The sequence below is a fragment of the Apteryx mantelli genome, chromosome 1, assembly GCF_036417845.1.
Source record: "Apteryx mantelli isolate bAptMan1 chromosome 1, bAptMan1.hap1, whole genome shotgun sequence".
Taxonomy (NCBI): domain Eukaryota; kingdom Metazoa; phylum Chordata; class Aves; order Apterygiformes; family Apterygidae; genus Apteryx; species Apteryx mantelli.
The window spans coordinates 17,127,205-17,150,844 of NC_089978.1; the positions used below are offsets into that span (position 1 = coordinate 17,127,205).

The 23,640-nt window shown below is 35.4% G+C and overlaps 1 protein-coding gene across 1 annotated transcript in view; it reads left to right on the forward strand.

Annotated features, from left to right (window-relative positions):
- DYNC2H1 (dynein cytoplasmic 2 heavy chain 1) overlaps positions 1–23,640 on the forward strand; it is a 200,611-nt gene that overhangs the window by 72,198 nt on the left and 104,773 nt on the right. Inside the window, exons 66-75 of the mRNA XM_013956014.2 lie at positions 498–661; positions 1,656–1,775; positions 3,730–3,864; positions 4,911–5,054; positions 7,016–7,105; positions 13,250–13,315; positions 16,915–16,965; positions 18,928–19,005; positions 20,149–20,280; positions 22,164–22,236. Of these exons, the coding sequence (XP_013811468.2) occupies positions 498–661; positions 1,656–1,775; positions 3,730–3,864; positions 4,911–5,054; positions 7,016–7,105; positions 13,250–13,315; positions 16,915–16,965; positions 18,928–19,005; positions 20,149–20,280; positions 22,164–22,236 (1,053 nt within the window). The remainder of the gene's footprint in view (positions 1–497; positions 662–1,655; positions 1,776–3,729; positions 3,865–4,910; positions 5,055–7,015; positions 7,106–13,249; positions 13,316–16,914; positions 16,966–18,927; positions 19,006–20,148; positions 20,281–22,163; positions 22,237–23,640) is intronic.

Here is a 23,640-nt window from a genome sequence, read left to right on the forward strand (position 1 = left end):
TCTTAGTCAATATGTATTTATAGTTATTGTGTTGATAGGGTGATATAACTACGTGAAAAGGTAAATGGATGTATTTATGTTATGACAAGATTCTTATACAGTAAGATGGTTTTCCAATGCATATCCTGTGGTGTTTTGTCCTTTTCATTGTTGGAAGATTTCAAAGATTTATTGGTATTACTTTACATCAAGTGTATTTTTTGTCATTTATGCTTTTTATATTGGATAAGGATAAGTAAACTAGACTGGTCTAGTAGATATTTTGTTGCTATCTAATTTTCTCACACTCGTACCATGCTATTGTTTTTTTCTATCTAACAATGCAGGAAAAGTTATATTCCTTAAAAAGTTATAATTTATTTTTTATGAACAATCTATAAATAAGTTTAATATTTTATATATAATAGTTATAAAATATTACACAAATAGTATTTATTTTAAGATAATTATAGGATATTTGAGTCAGAATTACTATCATTTATTTTTATTATTTACAGGACCCTGTTATGCTATACAAATAGGTGACAAAATGATAGATTATAATGAAGAATTCCGTCTTTTTCTATCAACAAGGAACCCAAATCCCTACATTCCACCTGATGCTTCTTCTATTGTTACTGAAGTAAACTTTACCACAACAGAAAGTGGTTTAAGAGGACAGGTAGGTGTTTAGAATAACAACAGTATATGTATAGTGGACATTTATAGATATATCCAGCTTCTGGCAGAAGCCCCATGGCCCAGTTTGGGTTAATGGTCATGGAGATATTTTCTAGAGCACAAATGTAAGTGGTAAAATCAATACTGATTCTAAATTGAACTCCAAAATGCTAGGAGCTTTGAGGTTTTATCTATAATTTTTAGGAAACAAAATGTAGAGTACAGATAGAAAAAAATGCAAAATTAAGGAAAAAGATGTTTTTACTTGGTATGAAACATGTCTTTTCCAAACTAACAAAGGCTTAGAATGGGAAGTAAATAAGACACTAATAAGTAAGATGTAATTCAAAATGTTGAACCCAGATAGCTGTATGACTTCCTGCCCTCCGCTGGAGACAGGGAAGCATCATACAATATTCGCAAGTAAATTTTCACCCTTTTTAAGTTGAATACAAAAAAAAGTTGTTATTTTCTTTCTTGTTTGTTTTCTTTCTGTTGGCCTGAGAGGGGTTTGACTTTTCATAGACTTGTTGGAAGGAACTTCACTGCCATTGTTTCCCAGTTTGTGCTTTCTATCTCCTACTTCTTTTTATATTTTATGACAATATGTACACATACAAAGATTACCAATAAAGTTTAAAATCAGGTGGGATTCAAGCTGAGGTGAGAAGGTGTAGGTCTTGGCATAAAAGGGTGTGAATCAGTGTCTTTAATAAAGTCAGCTAGTGCCTTTTGAGATGCCCTAGAGTATCTCAACTTGGCTGACAGCTGCTGTTCCACAAGGGCATGAGTCACTGTGGTTCCTGGGTTGTATTTTCCACTGTAGGGTATCCCGGATGCCTACACACATTTGAAAGACATTGAATATCTGGTGCAAAAGCCTCAGAACTCTACTTTCGTATGTTAGATATATACACTGCTATTTAATTAATGAATATATATTATGAAATATTAGAATGTTTTCCATCTTGTTAAATAATTTGCTCTATTTTTAGCTTTTGGCTATAACTATTCAGCACGAAAAACCTGATTTGGAAGAGCAGAAGACAAAGCTGTTACAGCAAGAAGAAGACAAGAAGATACAGTTAGCTAAACTTGAGGAATCTCTTTTGGAGGTAAAATAAATTTAACTTTGTTGTATCCGTTAGATCAATAAGATAGATTTAATACTGTTATGCGTTTAAATGAGGATGATGAAAGTATTGGGAATAATGAGCTGTCAGAATTTTTGATTTGAGAAAATAAAAACATTATTTGCCCAGGGTTGTTGGAGACATAAGAGAGAAAAGGTGCAACTGTCATGAACTTGTAGTATTTCAATAGATTTAGCATTGTAAAAGCTAATACTTGAATTGTTGGGATAGCAACTGTTTAATGCATTTGAAAAAAAAAAGTTTAAAAAACACTACTAAATAAGTAACAGAACTATTAATCACTTGCTTTTTAAAAAAAGTGCTATAGTTGTGACTAGCCGTTTAAAAAGGCTTAAGAAGTGCAGATAAATTGACTGTGTCCTTGCAAATATTGCTTATTAAAATGTTTTGATTGCATTAAATATTAAGCTAATGTAGTTACAGGTATATCTGTTAGGTAATTTCAGAAAGAAAAATAATAAAGTAACTGTCTAATGTGTATCAAACTTGTTTGGTTTTCAGTTTCAACTGAAGTCAGTTGAAGCAATTGTCTTTACTGAAAGTTAGTAAAAATGTTATAAGACTGCATTATTCAAGCTTTTCCCATTTCTTATTAGATTAACTACAGTGAAAGTGTTTGCACAGGGGAACTCAGGAAATGAAGGGTAATCACAAGGATTTTGAAGGGGATCTCTGATTGATAAACTGGAATACTTGTAATTGTGAATGTTCTTCTCAGTTGAAAATGAGAACTAAATCATATAGGACATATTGGAATTTTTTGGAGTGAAATTGAGTTTATGATTGGCTGGTGTTGCAAAGGAGTGATGCACTTCACTCAAAAGAGGGAAGCAGCACTATGCTTATTGAGGTAAGATAGTGACTTAACAAAGTTCAGTCGTAAATAAGAGTGATTTAATGAGGTTTGATTGGCAAGATTCACTCAGTTATTTACTTCATGAAGAACAGGGTCAGATGCGTGCACAACGGAGACCCTCCTGTTGAGTCATGAGGTTCAGAAAGGACCCCCTTGCTTTCTAAACTCCTTCTGAGAGGAGCCTAGGTGTGGCTGGATCCAGTCCTAGTCTCAGACTTGGTCAACAGTTTATGTCTAAGGGATTACATGCACAATCAATTAGAGATATAACTCAGCAAAGTTTCACAAAGTTCTCAAAAGTTCAGCATGCTATTAATGACTTACTGAGGATCTGTCGTGGGTAAGGAATCTCTCAGCCTCTAGGAGTAACCTTGAGAGGCATCCCTGCTCAAGAGGAGGTTCTGCAGTGCAGCCTGCTGCCATGCAGGAGAGCTCAAGGGGCTCTGGGCTGCCCCCTGTTTATAGAGGGGAGGGGCATAGTCATATTTGCATACTAGACGAGCTTTAGTTGGCGCATGCTCAATTAGCCCCTACATATGTGCTGTTTATGGGGAGGTCAGGTTGAGGGGGAGAGAGCACATTGGGGCGGGGATGCACGGGGGGGGGGGGGGGGGGGAGGGAGGGAGGGAGGGAGGGAGGGAGGGAGGGAGGGAGGGAAAGAGCACACCATCACAGCTGGATACAAGTTGTTATGATGAGCCAATTTCAGGTTAAACTGGTAGTTACATAGAAAAAACACCCTCATCTGACATTTATATTTACCTTGATAATGTTAGTGCATAAGACTCTGATCATAGAAATCATTTCTCAAAAGCTTACTGAAAACTTTTAATTCAGAATTTAGCGTTCTGGATTTTGAGAGTTTGTTGTTGGGTTGTTTCATTTTTCAACTTTCTTTAGTACACCTCAGTTTGTGGACTTACCATCTGCTTCCCTGCTCTTTTGATTCATTCAGTGATTCAGAAATATGTAGAGACCAGAAAGGATGACAGTTTCCAAAATGGTTAATTTACAGTTTTTTTGACTGTAACTTTATAAGTATTTTTTTTTTTTTTACAGGCACTTGCAACATCACAAGGCAACATACTAGAAAATAAGGATCTGATTGAATCTTTGAATCAGACTAAAGCAAGTAGTGCACTCATCCAAGAATCACTTGCTGAATCTCACAGACTTCAGAGTTTTCTTGATCAGGTAAAAAATATAATCTTGTGTTGCTGCTGTTCTCCTGCTAAAAAATAGCCATTTTCTGTGAGTACTACTAGATGAATCTAGTAAAAAGAGTAATAAAAGTTTTTCGTTGAATAAACTGGTTCCTGCTTAATTTGCCCAAGTTATATTTTCAGTTATTATGCTGCTGCTTTGCTTTGGGTTTAGTGTGAAAATGAGAATACTCACGTCTGATTTTCAAAGTTGGACAAGTAAGTGGTGAAATCCTGGCTCCACTGAATTAATGGAACTTCTGCCATAAACATCAATGAACCAAAAATTTTGCCCCAATTACAGACTTATAAGATTACTAACATGAGAAATTCCTCTTTTGAAGCAAGGGGTATTTGACATATGCAAGTACAGTAAGCATTTTCAGTAACTAAATTCCTTTGTTTTACACATGCTAAATATCTACACAATTTAAAGAAGTCTGCCTGTTTGAATTACATGAATTTTCGCCAAGGTCTTATTGGCATATAGTGGGTTTTGATTTTGTTTTATTTTTGCCTTCTGCTGTTGCAAATAATATGGCTGACTTTCAAGGCTCATATGGACATTCTTATTTAATAAATCCCTTGCTATGCAAAAGTTTAAAGCATTGATGATGCTATTCCTTTACCTTGCTGGCTTTTGTTACACATTACAGATTTTTGCATTTTGTTCCTATCTGTTAAATTTTAAATTTGCTATTGAGTTTTGGGAAATGTTCTGTGGTGGAAACAAGCCTCACTGACCCAAGAAGTCCTTTCAAAAATGTTCTTAATAACTTAAAGATTTTTTTTACTAAAAAAAATTTTTACTAAAAGTTTTATATATATATATATATATTTTTTTTTTTTTCTAAAAATAATAAAGGCACTGTTGATGTCTGGAGTGTATGTCCCTCCCTGTGAAGATTCTGAAAGGATTCTGTTTCCTAAAGCAGTGGAATTAATCCCAATTTTTTTTTTATAGGCTGAATAAATTTTCAATAACCGGTAGGTGGCAGTAAAATACTGGTTTTGATTATTGTTTCCTTTTATCCACAGGAGCGGGATGCCTATCTCCCTTTAGCTGAGAGTGCTAGCAAGATGTACTTTATTATTTCTGACTTGTCCAAAATTAATAATATGTACCGTTTTAGTTTGGCGGCTTTCCTACGGCTTTTCGAAAGGGCTCTGCAAAGTGAACAGGTATTTGATTTTTCTGCTGCATTCACAGTTTCAGGAAAAGAGAAGTCTCCTTTGATCTTTAGAATTTAGTAGTTGCTGTGGGCATTTTTAGAGAATAACATATAAAATGTAGTGATGCTGAACTGTTGTGATTTAGATATTCAGAATATACAACATAAATTTTTTTATATTATTTATATTACATATGAATTATAAAATTGCTGCACCATCTGAAAAGTAAGCAATTCCTATTTGTAATTTCAGGCTTTTTATTTGTTTAAGGTTAAAACAAATTAGGAAAACCAAGATGATTATAACTTCAATTTATTTAAATAAAGCCTTCAGTAATGAGCTAATCTGCAAATAAAACTGATTCTGTCAGCAAGGAGTAGAATAAGAAAAGACCTATATTTCTACATGGTTCAGTTATTTGAAGGAAGATCAAAATGTTATCTATTTGTTTTATATAGTCTGTAAGCATGTGTGCAGCCTGTGTTCTTGTCCTTTTTAGTTTTTAGTATTCTAATGGCCAGTATATTCTTCTTACTGAAGCACAGTTTTGATTTTCTCTCTTATCACCTTGCTATTTAGAAGTAAAAATTCACACTAAGTAATGATGCATCTTCTTTTTGTTCAACTTTTTGTTTCGATCTCCAAAATTCATCCTTTCTCTGTTTCCACTTTAAAAGTGCTCCACCAACCTTTCATCATATCGCCTCTGGATAACTGTAATCCCTTTATTTTCCGGTATCCATGCTTACAACTTTTCTTCAACTCTAATGTAGTCATTGCCAGGAACATGGTTCTGACTACATAAAAATGCGCTCTTTAAAGACCTGTTCTTTTTTTTCCACAACATAAGATGCTAGCTTCTTGTTCTTACTTTCATACCCTCTCATCATTTCTTTCCATCATGCCTATTGTGTTATCCAGTTTAAAGATCAACTTCTGCCTGTGCTAGTCGTTACCTTCATTTTCTTCTTTTTTTGTGCTCCTCTGTCCACTTTTGCATTTTTCCCAAATGTCTTTTAAGCATTGGAAAGGTGTTAGTCAAGATAGTCAGTCCGTGAATCCAAATTACTCTCCTTTATAAACTCATGTCTTCAAATTCCAGCAAGACAGAAAGGAATTTATTGCTGATATATCTTATACTTCTTGTTACCCCTTTTCCCCCCATTCTTTCTTCTCTTATCCTATCTTTCTTTTAGTTTTCTCCTCCTTTTATAATTAGTCTTTTAATCTGTAAACTTTGTAGGAGACAGTATATTTACTATTTTCTGCAGTGCCTAGTTCAGTGGGGCCAAATTTGGCTGAAAGTGTAGTAACTCTACTTAATATATCTGTTTAATAATATTAAATGTAATAATTCAATATATAGGCAACTTTTTACCAAGTGAAAACTATGAAAGGCCAAGGATTTAATAAATTTGGAGAAGGAGCTGTTATCATATTCTGTATATGCTTACCTCTCACATCCTCTATATGTATACCTCCAGGAGAGAAATAAAGCATACGGTGGGGCAGCGTGCAGAAATGTGTATTGTTACATCTTTTGAATGCATTTTTTTGTTCTGCAGGCATGCAAACCTCCATTCCCTCTCCCTGCTCCAGAAAAAAGGCTGTATATTGTTTGTTCAGTCCAGTTTCTATAACTTTTGGAACATTCGAAAAAAGCATGGGTGCTATATAGTTATCTTAGATTCTGTTAAGTCTTTTAGATTCAGTATGTTTTTTAAAGACATAATGTTCAAGGTCAAAATGTTGACTTCTTAATGCTTGAGTATAAACTTCTCATCTTCTCATTGGGAGCTGCAGGTGAGCTCAGTAGAAAAATTCATGTTTTCAGAAATAATGGGTGCCACACAGAGTCCAGGTTTTGTGTCATTCTAGTAATTTTTCATTAAAAATGAACCAATGAAAAAATGGTACCTCAAATGATTTTTTATTTCAGATGATTTTTTAAGTCCAAACTTTATTTTTAGAATTCAGGTAATACTGAAGAAAGAATCAAGTCCCTTATTGGCTCATTGAAGCATATGGTCTATGAATACATTTGTCGTTGCTTGTTTAAGGTAAGATTCTATTTTTCCTGGCTTTTATATGGTGCACTGGGTTTGAAACTATTCGTTCAACAACCAAAACTTGGTCTACTTCAGATAAGCAATATTGTGTCAGTACATACATAATACATGCCAAAAAATTACAAATGCAATAATTAAACATGTAAAATTGATCATTGAAAATTAAGGTATGACAGATTAAGATTGCTTGTGCACCTTTCTCTGCAGTGCAATTTTTTAATGAACAAAGACTATTCTCAGTCTAGACCTATCTCTGTTTGACCTCTGGCTCCTCATCTCTCTCTCATTCTGGTTATTTAGCATGTCCCAGGTTTCTCAGTCTTCTGAGCAGTCTTCATTCTGTTCAGTCTTATTTCTAGCATTTCCTAAGTAAGAGTGTTTGACCTAGCAGTCATGATGAAGTTTTGTGTGATTATGTGTTTCTTTTTTTCAAAAGGAAACCAAAATAACATGGAACTACTCTCTTTCTTCTTTTCACCTCCTTCCCCAAATTTCTACCTGCTGGTGTATTTTTCTCCATCTGTTCCCCTGTTCCGCCATATAATGTTCTTAGAGTATTTCTTGTTTGCTCAGCATTCAAATTAGATGGCTTCTTGCTGTCTTGGTGAAAGCCTAGGATAGGATATGCCTCTCACTTTCAATTTTAATTCCTGCTTTCACATAGAACAGCCATAACAGGAGGGGTTTGTCTCATTAGCAGCAAGCTGAAGAATACGCAGTAGGTCTTCTGCATAGATCATTTGGGCAGTAGTAGAAATCATACAAGTCTGGAGTTTGATTAGTGAGAATGGAGAAATTTTGGGCGATTTTATCCCCAAAAATCTAACTACACTATGTTGAGGATGCAAAAATAGTGGTATTGCTAAAGACTATGGCTTGTCAAACTTCAGATGGATTTTCATGAAACTGGAAAAAGGCAAATTCCTGATAATTTAATGTCTGTGTTTGAAGTCATGAGTCTGTGAAGCCTTCCAATAAGTCATCACATCTTTTGAATACTGGAAGGCAAGCTATTTTTATATACTGGAAAAGATGAAAGATTTCAAAAGCAAAGTGCAGATAGGAGATTTCCGGTAGGAATGATTTTTAATGTGAATGATCAGATTGGAATTTAGAAGATATTAAAAATGTAAGAATACCATGCAGACCAATGGTCCACCTAGATTAATATCATGTTCTAACAAGGGACTTTTGAGAGAACAAATAAGCTGCTCGTCCCATCATCAGTCTATGACTAATTTTGCCTTTTATCCACGCTGATTTGTAATTGTTGTTGTAATGCTGAGGCCTATAGGAGTGTCTTCATAAATTGTACAGCTCATACTAGTTTATTCCTTTTAAGCATATTATTGACATGTATTAGACTTGGGAAAGATGTTTTTATTTGCCTGTGGTTAATATTTATGTTTGTGTGTGTGCGTTTATATAGGCTTCATCAATGCTAGTAAGTGAAATGGTGCCAAGAAGTAGTCCTGAGCACTGGAACTAGAGCATCTGTACTGTTAATTTGTCAGAATGATCCCTGACATAGGTTTGGTATGGACCAATTAGCGTTCTTCTAAACAATTTGGATTCATGTTTTGGGGGATAAATCATCCAGATACCATTCTAATAGATGGTTTGGATTTGGATGCGTTTGCAGACCCTGTTTGAGAGTTTAATAGTGTGGACTTAGGCCATGGCAGTTATTCACAGTGTTATATAATGCTCACGGCGTATTTTATTTACCAGTAAAAACACAGCTTTAGTGTTTAGCACAGTTTGACCCAGATTCGTCTTTGGGGCTTATTTGTCCTCCAGTACTTCGCTAGTAACAAAAACAATAGTAAATACATGCAATGATAAAATCTAATGCCTTTTACTTATGTTAATTGTATCCTTGAGGATACTTTGTACAGTATGGTTTTGCAATCAATAGAGTTAATAAACCATAATTATTTAAAACAGCAGACTACAGCTTTATATATACATATCCATACAGGTACAGAGGATCCCAAGCGGTTGTGTGGCTGTCATCACATATTCAAGAAGTTTGGAGATTCCAAATTCTTTGATCTAGTTATGGGCAGTATTGGATTAAAAAATGGAAAAAATTGTCAGTCCACACCACTTCTTCAAGACCTGCCAGTTATTTCTATGTATCTCCTGGTTCAGGCCATTGGTCAGGATCTGTAAGCTTTCTAGTTCTTTTATTTCTAGGGGTGGCACATAACATGAGAAGTAGCCATCATAAGCTTATTAACTTATGATGTGAAGGTGAGTGATTCCAGATGGAACCCTTCCCTAAAAGTGGGTGTGGCCCAGATGAGTCAAGTTATGTATAGCCTCTTGGTATTTCCTAAAATCAGTCATCTCAAGGGCTATTGAAAGTAGGCGGGAGGATATGGTCTCTAGATGGTCCCTCACAATTGGTTACTTGTGTCCATCTACCCAGTCAACCATAATCCTGGAACCTAGTCAGCAGGTGATACTAGAAGTACAGATGCAGTTGAAGTTAGTTTTACTGCACATGACAAAACCTCCCAAAGATGTTGAACATCTTTAATGTTCTTTCTCCATGTTTCTGTTCTATGTTGTGTTTTCATGCTTATCACAGAAAATATCTCCTCTTTTATGACAGAAAAACACCAAAGAAATATGTGCTTGGAGTTGGAATACATTTATAATTGGACTGTAAGAGTGATTTTGTAAAATTATGTTTGTATGAGGAAAATCAAAGAATTATAGAATAATATAGTTTGGAAGGGTTCTAAAGGTTCTCTGGATATTATCTGGCACTAACCTTACTCAAAGCAGGGGCAACTTTGAAGTTAGGTCCAACCTTGAATTTAGAGGAGAGTGCTCAGTGCTATATCCAGTTGAGTTATAAATATCTCCAAGGATGGAGAATCCATAGGCAATCTGCTCTAATGCTTCACTAATCTCACTGGGAGTAATTTTTTCCTATTATTCAGTTTGACTTTCCCCCTGCAACTTGTGCCTGTTGCCTCTTGTTCTTTCACTGTGCTCCTATGAGAAGAGTCTGGCTCTATCTTCTCTATAACCACCTGTTAGATAGTTGTAGAAAGCAACAGCGTCTCCCCTAGACTTCTCTTCCTCAGGTGGAGCAAACCTAGCTCTCTCAGCCTGTGATCATACATCATGTACTCCAGCCCCCAATCATCTTGGTGGCCTTCCACTTGCCCTGCTCCAGAGCGTCTGTCTGTCTTCAGCTGGGGATCCCAGATCTGGGCATAGTACTCCAGATGCAGTCTCGAAAGTTCTGAACAGAGGGGAAAAATCACTTTCCTCAACATGCTGTCTACCATCTTCTTAATGCAGCCTACTTTGTGGTTGGGCTTCATCACTGCAAAAGAGCACTGTTGACTCTTGTTCAATTTACTGTCCACAAGGAGCTATTCTGTCCCAGGTGCAAGACTTGGTATTTGCCTTTGTTGTACTTCAGAAGGTTTCTCTTAGTCCATTTTTTCAACCTGTTGAGGTCCCTCTGAATAGCCCTCTCCACCAATGTAACTGCTCCTTCCCCAATTTTGTTTTGTTTGTATATTTGCTAAGAGTGCATTCTGTCCCTGTCTGTTAATGAAAATGTTCAACAGTATTGGCCCAACCATTGACCCCTGGGTAATGCCAGTCATAACTGGCCATCAGTTGAACCTTGGCCTGTTGTTCACAATCCGTTGAGCCTAGTGGACTAGCTAATTTTCCACCCATTTGTAACCCATAGCTCTCCAACTTAATTACAAGTCTACTATGGGAGACCATGCTGAAAGCCTTGCTAAGGTCAAGGTAAAATTACATTCACTGTTCTCCCCTTGACCACAGAGCCAGCCATCTCATTGTAGAAGACATTCAGGTTAGTTAGGCATGATTTGGTCTTGGTAAATCCATTCCAGACATTTCCTGTCACTTTCTTGTTTTTCATGTGCTGGAATATGGCTGTTGGAGCAGTGAGGGCCAGCTGCTCCACAAGAGAAGGTAGGCCAGGAGCAGAGCACGATAATAAGGCAGGCATGAGTAGTCACCTCACCAACCAGGAACCGGGAAGCAGAGCAGCAAGTCTGGGTCAGGATCAGGACCAGAAATAGTGGTCAGGGTCAGACACAGTCCAGGGATCACTCAGAAAGTCCTTAGTGACACACAGGTCCAAGGCCAAGCCAGGAAGCCAAGCCAGTAAGTCCAGGTCAGAGTCAGAATTGCAGAGGTACAAGGCCAGGTGCAGATACAGCTGCTACACAGCTGTGATGTAGCACAGGTGGGGACCAGTGGTAAAGCCTCAATTAGAAGTTCCCAGGGAAAAGGAGGAGCAGGTCCTCGCTTCCAGCTTTCTTCACAACAGCTCTTAGGTCCCACGTAGCTGACCTTGGACTCAGTCAACTAAACTTTTTTAACTTAACCAACTAAAATCCTAGAAGGGGGGTGTGCTCTGGGCCCTGACAGTGGCTTCCAGAAGAATTTTCTCCATAGCCTTCCTAGAGACTGGGATTGTACCTAACTTGATCTTCTACTATGAAATGTTCCATCCTCCAAAGTTAGCCACTAGGCTCAGGGGCCTGGGAAGCCTGACAGCAGACCTTACTAGTCTTCTTCATCAAGGCAATGAAGGTATGTTATTTCTGTAGGACCCTCAAGGTTTGTTCTGCAACTAAAAGTTTGAAGTCACCACTGGACATTGATCATTAAGTAATGGATGGAATTTCACAGGATTAGTCATACTATCACAGTTACAGTGAAAACCAAGATCTGTATTTTAATACAAGTTGTGAGTTTTCAACAATCAAATAGTGTTAAACTGTATGTGCCAGAATCTGTTTCATTTCTTACTCTTGCTGTCATGTTAATTGACATCATTATGACACTAGCAGACTGTCTGCTAGAGTGCACCTCTGGATCCAGGATAGCAGTACTTCTAGATTGTCTCTAGATCCCTTGAGATCTGTGTTCTAAGTGTTAACCAGGGATAAGTATGTGAATTCATTTTCATTTTGGTGGCAGAGCCATCATAACATGAGGATGATCATTCCTATGCAGGAACCTATGAGATTTGGTCTTATAGCTGACAAGAGACTTGGGAATTGGTGAGTGCACACTCTTGCACTTTCATTTTAAAGATCACATGGAGAAAGTAGATGCTTTTGAGCTATGGACAATGAGACTTTCATTTTTAGGTACACAAAAGATGTGTATGTGGGAAACCACACTGTGGTAAATTCAGACAATGTTATCTATCTGAAGCCAAGAACAGATTTAATTTCTACAGGAGTGCAGGAGTGTTGAGTTCATCAGCTGCCTGAGGTGCCTAAGCTTTGCAGATTTAACATAATGCCATGAACTGTTGCTTTCCTTCTGTTTTTCCCTTTTCCCTGGGCTTTATTTTTTTTAGTTGTGTTTCACCTTCATGAAAAGAAAAGAAGACATATCAGCTTCCTTATGTTTACTTTCCACTCCGATAAAACAAAATAGGTTATGTATTGTTAAGTAAAATATATCTTCCAGATTGCAGACCAAAGTGAAAAATGGAGGCCTCAAACTAGGCTTCTGAGTATTACTGATTTTCCAAAATGCTGACTTTCAGTGTTTCACACTGATGGTGATCTGTGCTTACCAGCAGGTGCTTTGGACAAGCATGTTTCTGTGTATGGCCATAAGAACCCCAATTTTAACTACTGCTTTTGAAAATATTGTCTTGAATGTTTACCTTATTCATGGTTTATTGCTGCAGTGCTCAGAGACTGGTTGAAATTCAAGTGATGTAACAGACCTAAGAATGAGTCATAGTGTGACTGCTGTTTTCCCCAATTCTGTCTTCTGTAGCAGCTGAGTTGATTTCAAGCATTTCCTGTCTATGATTTCAAAAATAATGGATTTTGTTTCGTATTTTTGGTTTATTACAAATACCCATTTTTTCTTCTTCCCCCTAATTTAGATGTAGTTAGATGTGGGGGTTTGGGTTAGCATTTGTCTCTAGGTTTCAGAGGTATGCAGCAATTTTGAATCAGGATATGTGTCACTAAGCCTTTACTATGGAATTGGAGGTGTTTAATTAGTGAAATTTTGTTAGTTAACTTCACTCATAGGAAAAGGAGAAAAGTGACATGTGATGAATATATAAATACACTTTTTCTGTTTTTATTTCAGGCTGACCAGCTAATGTTTGCTCTCCATTTTGTACGAGGAATGCACCCTGAATTCTTTCAAGAGAATGTAAGTGATAGAGAAGAAAATTCCTGAAGTGATTTACTTAAACTTAACATGAAGAGTAAATAATTGGATGAAAAGTCCTTTTCAGTGAAAATAGGACTCATGATTTGAGATTTATGTGCTTGTATTTCCTTATGATAGTTATTTTTACAAAAAGTTTGGATGTTAAAATTGTATTTATTAGGTTCAAAGTTGAAGATTACTATGAGAAAGGTGGGTAAAAGGTTGCTTTTCAAATAGGGATCTGAAAAAGATGCTTGTGTGACCTGTCCTTCCATTGGGACAGACCATCTAATCTCTTTATGGAGGGCTCTTGCAGTTTTTTGCAGGCACCATATCGGTGCTTCCCCCCATCATGTGGCTAGACATTTATCCATCATTTTGGTAAAATATAAACATTCTTCCATAAATAAAGTGATGGATACACTTCTGTTTCATTTTGACTGAGGGTTGTTTGCACATCCTGCCTTGGTGTTGAAATGCAGAAAAGGTTGCAAGGTCTAGGGAGAAATTAGGTAAGAGTCTGATTCTGCAACCCACTGTTGTAGACACTTAGGACAAATGATCTTCCTGGAAGGTGAAGTAGTGAGGTTATTTTTTGTGCATTTCATCCAATGATTCTTCAGTGCTTAATACTGAAGAAATCCTTGGGCCAGTAATCAGACAATGTCCTTTTTGAATGTTTTTTCTCCAGCCACATGAATACTGCATTCTTTGCACCACAGTGGCCCATCTTTGACTGGAATGGTGATCTCATCCTGGAATGGTTTATATTATGGATAGTAGTGTAGGATATGTTTGGTATAGATTCAAACCTCATTTAGTAGAAAATGGCTGTCTCTCCCATTTTCAGGCAGGTCTTGTATTATTAGCTTATTCATAAAAAGAAGGGAAATGCCACATGACATTTCTATTTGACATTGGTCTGAATAAAGCCTAATCTGAAAATTACTAATTTATGGGCTACGGGCATACCTCAGAGATATTGTGGGTTTGGTTCCAGACCACTGCAATACAGTATTTAGCTGTGTTTAGAGGCTACCCTACTCACAACAAAACTGCAGCAGAGCTTAGGTACTGCTAACTCCTATTTCCGTAGTGCAGTGCACTTCTCAGTAATAGTATGCTCCTCTCTTTGGGTGTTAGATAATACTTTTGCTCAAATTAGTCCACAGTGAATTTGCTGTCTCCAGTAAGATGGTGCTTTTGGGGGTGGTGAGCAGTCAGAATTGGTAACTGAGATAAAATTAATCTGGACTGTTTACCCTAGACTGTCTTATCAGAAACAGAAAAAAACAGACACTTCAAGGAAGCAATTAATTTCATCATAAATGAGTTTTCTAAAATAGGTCAGATGATTATCCCCTAAAATTGCTTACTTCTCTCCACTGTGTTTACAGGTAGTCCAGATTAGCTGGCTCAGGTATAGATGCCAATGTTTTAGTTGACAATATAATGAAATAGTCTACAATATAATGAAATTAATTCTATAAATTCTGCCTGCAGTGGAATATATGTACTATTGACTCAATACAATCGCTTAAGTATGGCTGATTAGTGCAAGCCAAGACACCTTTGAGTATCCAAAATACCAGCATGGGATGGAGAGATACAGCCTACAGGATACTCATAATTTTCTGTAATAGAAGCTGGAGGGCAGACGGGATATCAAATGGCAGTAGGTGTCAACTGGTTAGAATAGAGCCCAATATAGCGAAGAAGATAAAAATCAGATAATTTGAAGGAAGCAATGGAACTTGATAATATGAAGGATATGGGATTAAGGTAAAATATTTAAGAAAAGTTGATTGAAACTTTTTGATGTTATTAATGCAGTGTAGTTTTATGGCAGATGTATGGATTGACTAAGTGAAATCCCCCAGTCTTTCTGCAATGAAGCTGCTTGATAAAGATAACTCAGATGAATCTCATTAGTAGAGGCACGCACTGGCTACTCTTCATTATTAGAACTTCCCTAACTCATATATTTTACTTTTTTTCAGCTTCTGAAAGTATCCTGCTTTATCTTTTTCATCCTTGAGTTTGAAAACTCATTAAGGCAGAAACTGGCAAATAGTTTTCTGACTAAATTAAAGCCTGGCTGCATAGACTTACTTAAGTATTTGTGAGCACTGCTTTATGTATTGATTCCTACTGTTTAACATGCATTTCCATTAGCTGTTAGAGTTCTTAACCAGCTTAATCTAGGTTACATCTGATGCACATTCCTGCAATATCTGAATACTCAAGAATTAAAACAAGCAAATAATATCAATATTTCTCTTCTCTAAAAATAGAAATTATTTTAATTAGATCAGTGGGAAAAGAGGGCTCGTGCAAATTGTGTATTGAGGGCAATGAAGATGAAGTAGTTATTCTTTTAAAGCTATGTCTTTTAAAACTTTTAACATGGTGACATGAGAAGTCACTTACCATGCTGCTAGAGAATTTTGTAGAAGTCCTTATCGCAGAAGAGTTCTACCCCCCGTGTTTATCCATAGTGATGAAAAATTTTATGGTACAATTCAGTGTACCTATTGTAGAATGCCTTGGCTCTTAGTGGAGAAATTCTCTTTCTGAATCAATGTGTGTAGATTTTTGATGTAGCTATATACGTCTGTATATATTCTGCCCTTGCTGTTCTTCATAAAAATATTACAGAGTTTCTGGTTTTAGAACCAGAGAGCCTTCATTCATTTTTTTGTGCTTGAGCATTTCTTTATACTTGGAAGAGAATTTTCAGTTCATAATTGAAAGAACTGTGTCAAGACTTAACTAGACTGATGGGTGCAAAAAACTCTGCTGTGGTCTACATCACAGTAGTAATAGCTGATTGACTTTTTTCATTTGGAAAGTTACTATTACCTTTAACAATAAAGATTTTTAAAAATTACTCTTATATCTAGAATTAATTATAATGATTATGTAAAATTTCTATCTTGTTAATTTTTTTGTATATTTTTTGCCACCTCCAAATATAGGATTTTGTCATTTGTAGCATGTTTTAAAATACTTACCTGAACTATCTTAAATGATTAAAAGCTCTCTTCCTGGATGCATACACCAAGTCTAAAAGATTTAATTGTACATATCTTTAACATACATTTCCCCTTTCTTAATGAAACCAAAGTATTCGTAATATCAATCTATTGCAGTAAATATTCCTTCTGTTCTAGTAATTGTATCTTTTGGGTACTGTAACATGAAACAATATTGAAACATGAACTCAGTAGTTAACTGTTTTACGTGACCTGCTGTTACTCAGTCAGTATGTGTATCCTCGCCAGCCAAGTATATTACTTCTTGCTAGTCTGTTGTTGTGTGACTGGGTGGGAGCTGTGGCTACTGAGAAAGGATGGGGTTTCTCTTTTTGTCTCTTTTCTTATGAAGTACTCCAGTCATTTAGCTTGGATTCTGCAAAAAGAATTGCATACTGTTAATATTACCTAGAGTTTAAAAAATGTCTTAAAACTCTCAGAATCTAAGCTTTATTTTGCTTATCTTCTGAATTCCTTTTGTTTTGCCTACATGTTACTATATATTAATCTTTGTTCTTTAAGATGTCCTGTGGCTTCTCTGAGTTGTTTATTTATTCCCTCTAGGAATGGGACACTTTTACAGGTGTGATCATTGGAGATACCCTAAGAAAATCAGTAAGCTACATTTGCTTGTATATATTGAAACAAGGAGTATATTAATTAAATCCTGAAAAGTTATGCCTTTGTATTTACTATATTGTTTTATTAATTGTATTCATACAGTAAAGGGACAAATAACTTTTTACATAGTAATATAAATATTTTAAAACTCTTTGAACATGCCAACTCATTTTCTAATATTCATAACTTTTTGCCTTTACTGCTTCTTTGTTGCTGTTAATGGGATTGCAATACATGTTTTCAACTGTAAATTTAACAGATTTTTAAAGCCCTCTTATATAATTAAAATCAGCATTTCCAAGTCCCTCTTTCTCCCAATATCATATATGTGTTATACTTTTTGTAGGGATTCATGAGATTATCCAAAGTTTCCAAACTTTGTCATGCTTCTTTCCCCAGCCTCAGAGTTCTGCATCTGGAGATGTAGTTATGTATTTTCTTAGGTGACAAAGCTAGCTTAAAAAGCATCTGTTGCATGCCTGCCTGATCATTCTGTAGTTTTCCAAGTGTCCCTCAATTCTATTGAAACTGTGTGCTTTAAAAATAACCTTCCAATGGAAAAGGATGATGAAAAGTTTGATGATGATACAAGTTGTTTAGGGTGGTAAATAGGTGAGCAAACTACAAAGTCTAGGCGGATTTGACAGTACGGAGTGCTTGGTAAATACAGTGACAGATGAAATTCAATGCAGATAAATATTAACTGATGTACATCAAAAAAAAAATTTAGATGTTGGGTTCTGAACTGTTTTCTACCAATCTGAAATAAGATCTTAAGGTTAGAACTGAATATTTCATGAAAATGTCAGGCCAATGTTCAGTAGCAGATGACAAAAGAGCTGAAATATTAAGAATTATTACAAAGGAAGATGCCACTGTATGAGTCAACAGTGCATCCCATCACCTGATCTCACTCTTCTCCAAAAGGATAGAGCAGAACTGGAAAAGGTTCAAAAAAAGATGACAAGTCCACTGACATCTAGTTGAATTATAAAGATTTTATATATATATATATAAATATATATAAAGATTGTATACAGTTGACTTTTATATGTTCACATGGAGACTCAAAACCTGTAGGGTCATCTAAAGGCTAGAGAATCTGGGCATTTGAGGGTCTTTTTATCAGCCAGCTGCCTAATTAAGAGAAAAGGAGTAATTCATTCTGCTTTAAGTGACTTACCATTTCTGCCAGTGTGCAGGTTAAAATAGTTGATATCATAGATGTTCTGTAAACAAGGCACTCACACTGGTAATTGTCTTGTACCACCGGATATATAAGATACACTGATACATATTTGAGGAAGGCTAAAGGTAAAAAGTAGTCAGGAATAATGAAAACTGTAGCAAAGACTGATGGAAATGAGCTAGCCTGACACCAAATGAGAGAAGAGGAGAGGCAAAGATTGAGCTCTGTTGTTCATCCTCAGAATTTCTTCCATCCCTGACATCCAAGAAGAAACATAGAGCTGTGGCCAAACTTTGCCAGTGCAGAGGTGTCTAGGAGTGATGCTTTGTCTGGTCAATTATTGAGAACTGCCCTTTGTGTGAAGAACCTGTTCATGACTGTGAACATGTGCAATGGAATAATTTTTGAAGTCAGTTGCTTGGAGTGCATATGCAAATAGCCAACCATTTGAATCACTTGTTTTTAATAGAAGAGAAATCTACTTAGAGTGTGAATGTGAAATACTGATACTCTAAATGATAAAATATTTTAAGGCTCAAATAATTAAGCAAATGTTGATGGGAACAATGTATTTCACATTTAAATTATTGGTAGCTTTTGTTTTGTTATTTCATTTATTCATTTAGTAAAAGAACATGGAAAGATTCCTGTAAAGATTTTTATTAGTTGCCCTGTTTTTGCAATCTTACTACTGCTCACAGTGTTAATTTGAGTTTCAGTAAAATTTGTATAACTTATGCATATAATGTATAACTTACTTTAATAAGGATTCACAAAGAAATGTTCGTGACCAGCTTCCCTCTTGGATAGAACAGGAGCGAGCCTGGGCAATAGCATCTTTGAAGGTAAAGATCTCATTATGGTTTGAATTTAGCTTAAAAGGTCTTTGGTTTTAGCAAATAATAATTTGGATTTGAAAACTCAAATATGTATTTGTCAGATGAAAGCATTTTGTTATTTTATTTGTTATATCTCCCAGAAACCTAATATGTACCCACTTGAAAAAATACCAACTTGTTATTTTTATTTCATCCCAGTTTTCTGAGCCTTTTTATGTGGTTCTTTACCCTATATAACAACGTATTTTAATGCATGTGAATGAACCTGTTATTTTACTAAGATTAGGAAATATTTTAAGCCTATTCAAGGTATTATGACTTCTATAGATAGAAAAATATACAGAGAGAAAAATTGCAAAGAATGTTTAAGTTGCAGGTTTCTGTTATGTAGTGCTTTTTCACAAACTACTTTGTATTGAATTAAATGCCATAGACAGTTAACTGGGAAACTAGTTTTCTAATTATCAGATTTCCGTGCCTTACTTAGAGGCATTTCAGAGTTTGAAATTTCTTGGATCAACTAATTTCATATTAAAACTAACCAATATTTTGCTTTAATTCATCCTGCAACAGTCTGTGTTGAAGTCCCCTGATCTGAGCAGAACTAAGTGAAAATATAAATCCCTGAAATTCTGTCTTAGGCTTTTTGCCTCCTGCAGATACCTCAGCAGCAAGAAGGAAGAGCCTTGGTCTTGGGCAAAGACTTGTGCTGCTAAACCCAGAGATGATTATTTTTCATTTCTCTTCACTAGGGATCAGGAACAATTGCAATAATGGTGTAGCAAGCATGGTTGTTAGGAGTAAAAAAGAAACGAGCAACTGGGTCAATTAATACTAAGTACTGAGAGAGAAAGAACACAGTCATGATTGAAGGAAGAGAGCCCAAAGTTTTAAAACAAAGAGCCTAAAAGTTTAAAAACAAAAGTACAGAGAAAATACAGGCTTAGCATTTGTAGGGAATAGACAAGTGGTTAATTTTAAATCCTATCCTTTATTCTTTGCCTCTGATGATCAATTTTAATAAAGAGTTATATGGTATGTATAAGTATTTCCATGAGTAGAGTCATAGTTGTATTTGTTAATTACTTAAATTATTCTATGTCCAAATGGCTGTTCTTTATTATTAAATATGTACTATTTGCTTTGTAGATTTCTCTCCCTGCTCTCTACCAGACACTTTGTTTTGAAGATGAAGATCTGTGGCGCACTTTTTCTCAGAGCTCTGTGTGTGAACAAGACTTTCCATCTTCTGTTGTTAACAGAATTTCTTTATTTCAGCAGGTAGTATTTTTATACTAAATTATTTTAAAATATTTATGATTGCATCATTGAAAAATTGAAATAAATTTTACATCTTAGGAATTTAGGCTTCAGGCTGGTTGAATTTTAAGCAGTAATAATATCTACATTGTCTTATAGCTTGAATAGTTTATTTAATTTAAGGATTTTTTTTCTGCAATATAAATTTAGTTCTCTCTTATCTGAGTCTTTTTTGTGTTGGTGTATTGTGCAGGGTACGCTCAGTTGCAACTTGCATACCCTGCAAGATAACAAGCTCCTTATTAATATTCACAGATTTAATTTTATGAATAGGAATTAAAATTCTTTCATGGTTGCTTTGTTACTGCTGAATTTCTCTGCTTGTTGAGCATCATTAATTTAGTTTATCATTAAATGCACATATTATGTGCAGTATGTGCTAATGTGCAATAAATGCACATAAACTTACATATCTGCCTGAAAACCACAAAATGCTGTAGTCATCACTGCTTAAATATTAGTCATGAAATACTGCTCTTTCTGAAAGCTTAGTGATTAAAGAACTCCCTAAAATATTGGGGAGGGAGGTTCCTTCTTCCAGCCAAGGATCATTCTCCTCTGGAAGAGAAAAATGTCATCCCTCTTGTGTTTATGGAGGAAAGGTTGTAGTTACTTACCTTCAAAAGGTGTTGTGATCTTCACTTGAAGCAGCTTCAAATAAAATTAAGGCCGTCCGTATCCAAGGAAGGGGATGGGGCATAAGACCATGCGGTTTCATGCTGGTTAGCTCTTAGGGGCGCTCTGTTTAGCAGTTTTTGTGGGGAAAAAAAAGAATAATTTCTAAAATACCATGCACGGAAATTAGGAACAGACCATTTTGCAAAGAAGTAATCTGAATCGTATTTAATTTGATGAAATGCAGAACAGCAACTCTTAACATGTGCAGTGTGTCATCATCAAAATTTTTACATGTTTATCTAGATTTATGTGCCAGTGATAAGTTACTTTCAAACTGTATGTTAAACTTAAAAGCAGTGCAGACTTAATCTCAAGCTTAAAAAGTAGTGCTTTCTTAAAAATTTAATTAAAGCACTGGTATCCTCCAAAATTAACAAAAAATAATTACAGACTTGGGAACTGGAATGTGGTGGTAGGTTCGAATTGTGTTTTACAGATCTGTAAGTGAGGGGGTAAGAGAAGGGGCCAGTGATTTTAACAAATTATCTCTACTGAAAAAGAATTAGTTGCCTCCAGTTGCCTGCACTCAACATATACAGGAAGGTAACTGAAAATGAGATAGCTAGTAGGAGAATTGTTAATTTATTCTGTATCAGAAATGATCAGCTGCTCATGTTCTGTAGTCTTTCGAGTAGCATAAACATAAGACAGACTGTCTCAGAAAAAAAATGTTAGAAAATGTTAGAAGTGTTATAAAACTCTTAAGATGCTCTTAAACAAAGGAAGTACTTTCAGAATTGATTTTTTTGACTGTATTACATCACTAAAAACAGGGTCATTAGTATTTCAGGTAAGATGTTACTGCCTAAATACCGGTATAAATTATAGATGAGCAGTATAAAGCTAAGTTTGCTTTCTATCATTCTAGCTACCAACATAGTATATACTTTTTTCCTAGGACATGGTAGAAACAGTTCCATTTTACAAATAGACATTAGGTGTAGAACTGTCTTCTGATTCTATTCGTAAGACAGACTACTTGCAAAAGCACAATTATTTTAGATTAACTTGGAAAGGAAGGTCAGATAGCTTTATATATTCAGAGAAGATAAGTTTGTTCTATGGAGAAGTTTAAAGAATTTAGAGTGTTTTGGAAGAGTCTTGCTTTTTTATAGTCACAATATACTTTTATATGCTCACTTTCCCTGAATATATTTTATTTTAAGGTACTTGTGGTCCAAGCTGTCAGACCAGACAGACTACAGAGTGCCATGGCTCTTTTTGCATGTAAAGCTCTAGGTAAGTTAGTTTTTCACTGGAGCGTTTCCACACAACAGTAAAATCTTCTTTTCTCTTACAATGTTTATATTTTATTTTATAGTTCTTATGGAATTCCTAAGTGTTAGAATTTGGAAAAAATGCTGTAAATGGATTTGCTATTTTTGTTCTTGTAAATTATGGCTACAAAGTTATGGTTACTATGCTTATGCTGCATAGTGATTTTAAATATAATAAAGGATCTGTCAGATTCTTTTAATGGATTCTTTAGCACTACAGTAATTAAGAAAGGATGGTTTTGTGCAAGTTTTAAACTGCAGCATTTTGTTTAAAATTTAAACTTTCTGAAAAAAAAAGATAATGTCATTTAACGTTATTGACTATTTAAAAACCTTTAGGTTTGGGATTTTGTAAATTGTGTCTCAAAAGGTCTTTTCATATTTTATGTCTTTTTTGTGAGACTGTTGGAATATAATACAATTTTTAATGTCTTTAGAAACATACCTGATTTGGAGTCATTCAGTATTATGATTATCTGTGTGTTCTAATATGTCTGTTTCCTCTGACTCTGAGATCTATCATATCCATTACTTGGGTCTTATTAAACTCAGAATAATCTTAATTAATACAGCACACCAAAGCCTTGCTTTAGCTTTTGGCAGTTAATTGCAGTATGTATATGGAAGATGAACTGTGAGTGTCTTATTGGAGGGGACACTGTAGTTCTAAAAGTTACCCTCTGCCTTATATAGGGACAAGGTAGAATTTGTCATGCAAAACAAAGTGATAAGGTGGCACTAGCATTAGAGATGTAGGCTTACATATTTTATTAACTAAATATATAATTTAGGGGCTTCAATTTTTTCATTAAAGAAAAAAGGACAATAGCTATTCATGAACTGCCATCAGATTGTTTCTGTATTCATTACTGTTAGGCAGTTTAATGTAACTTGCAATACAGATAGATCTTCTGAAGAGATTTTCAAGGACTTAAGAGCATTGCTGTGCAATCAGTTCAGTGACAGAGTTCTACACACAACCAAAAATGTGAAAAATGTATTTTGGAAAGAAGTAAGCAAGCAGGTAAAATAAAACAGTAATATTAGTCAGACAAATGGAACAGATTGCAGAATGCTAGACAGAAGTGGGATTAACAGAGGGGGAAGGATCTAAATTGTGAAAGACCTTAAAGGTAAGTAGCAAAAGTTGTTTTTGATGTGGCAGAAGAGGAACCTCAAAAATGGACTTGTAAACTGTCAAGATAATATGGCTGGACTTACATTTCCAGTACTTCTGAAGTTTTGCAGTTTGAATGGTGTTGAGATGGAAGATCATCCATTATAATGCAATAGTTGAGTCATATATAAAAAGCACTGACTGTCGTAATTTCAAATCCCTGAAATACTTTTTATTTCTTATTAGTAT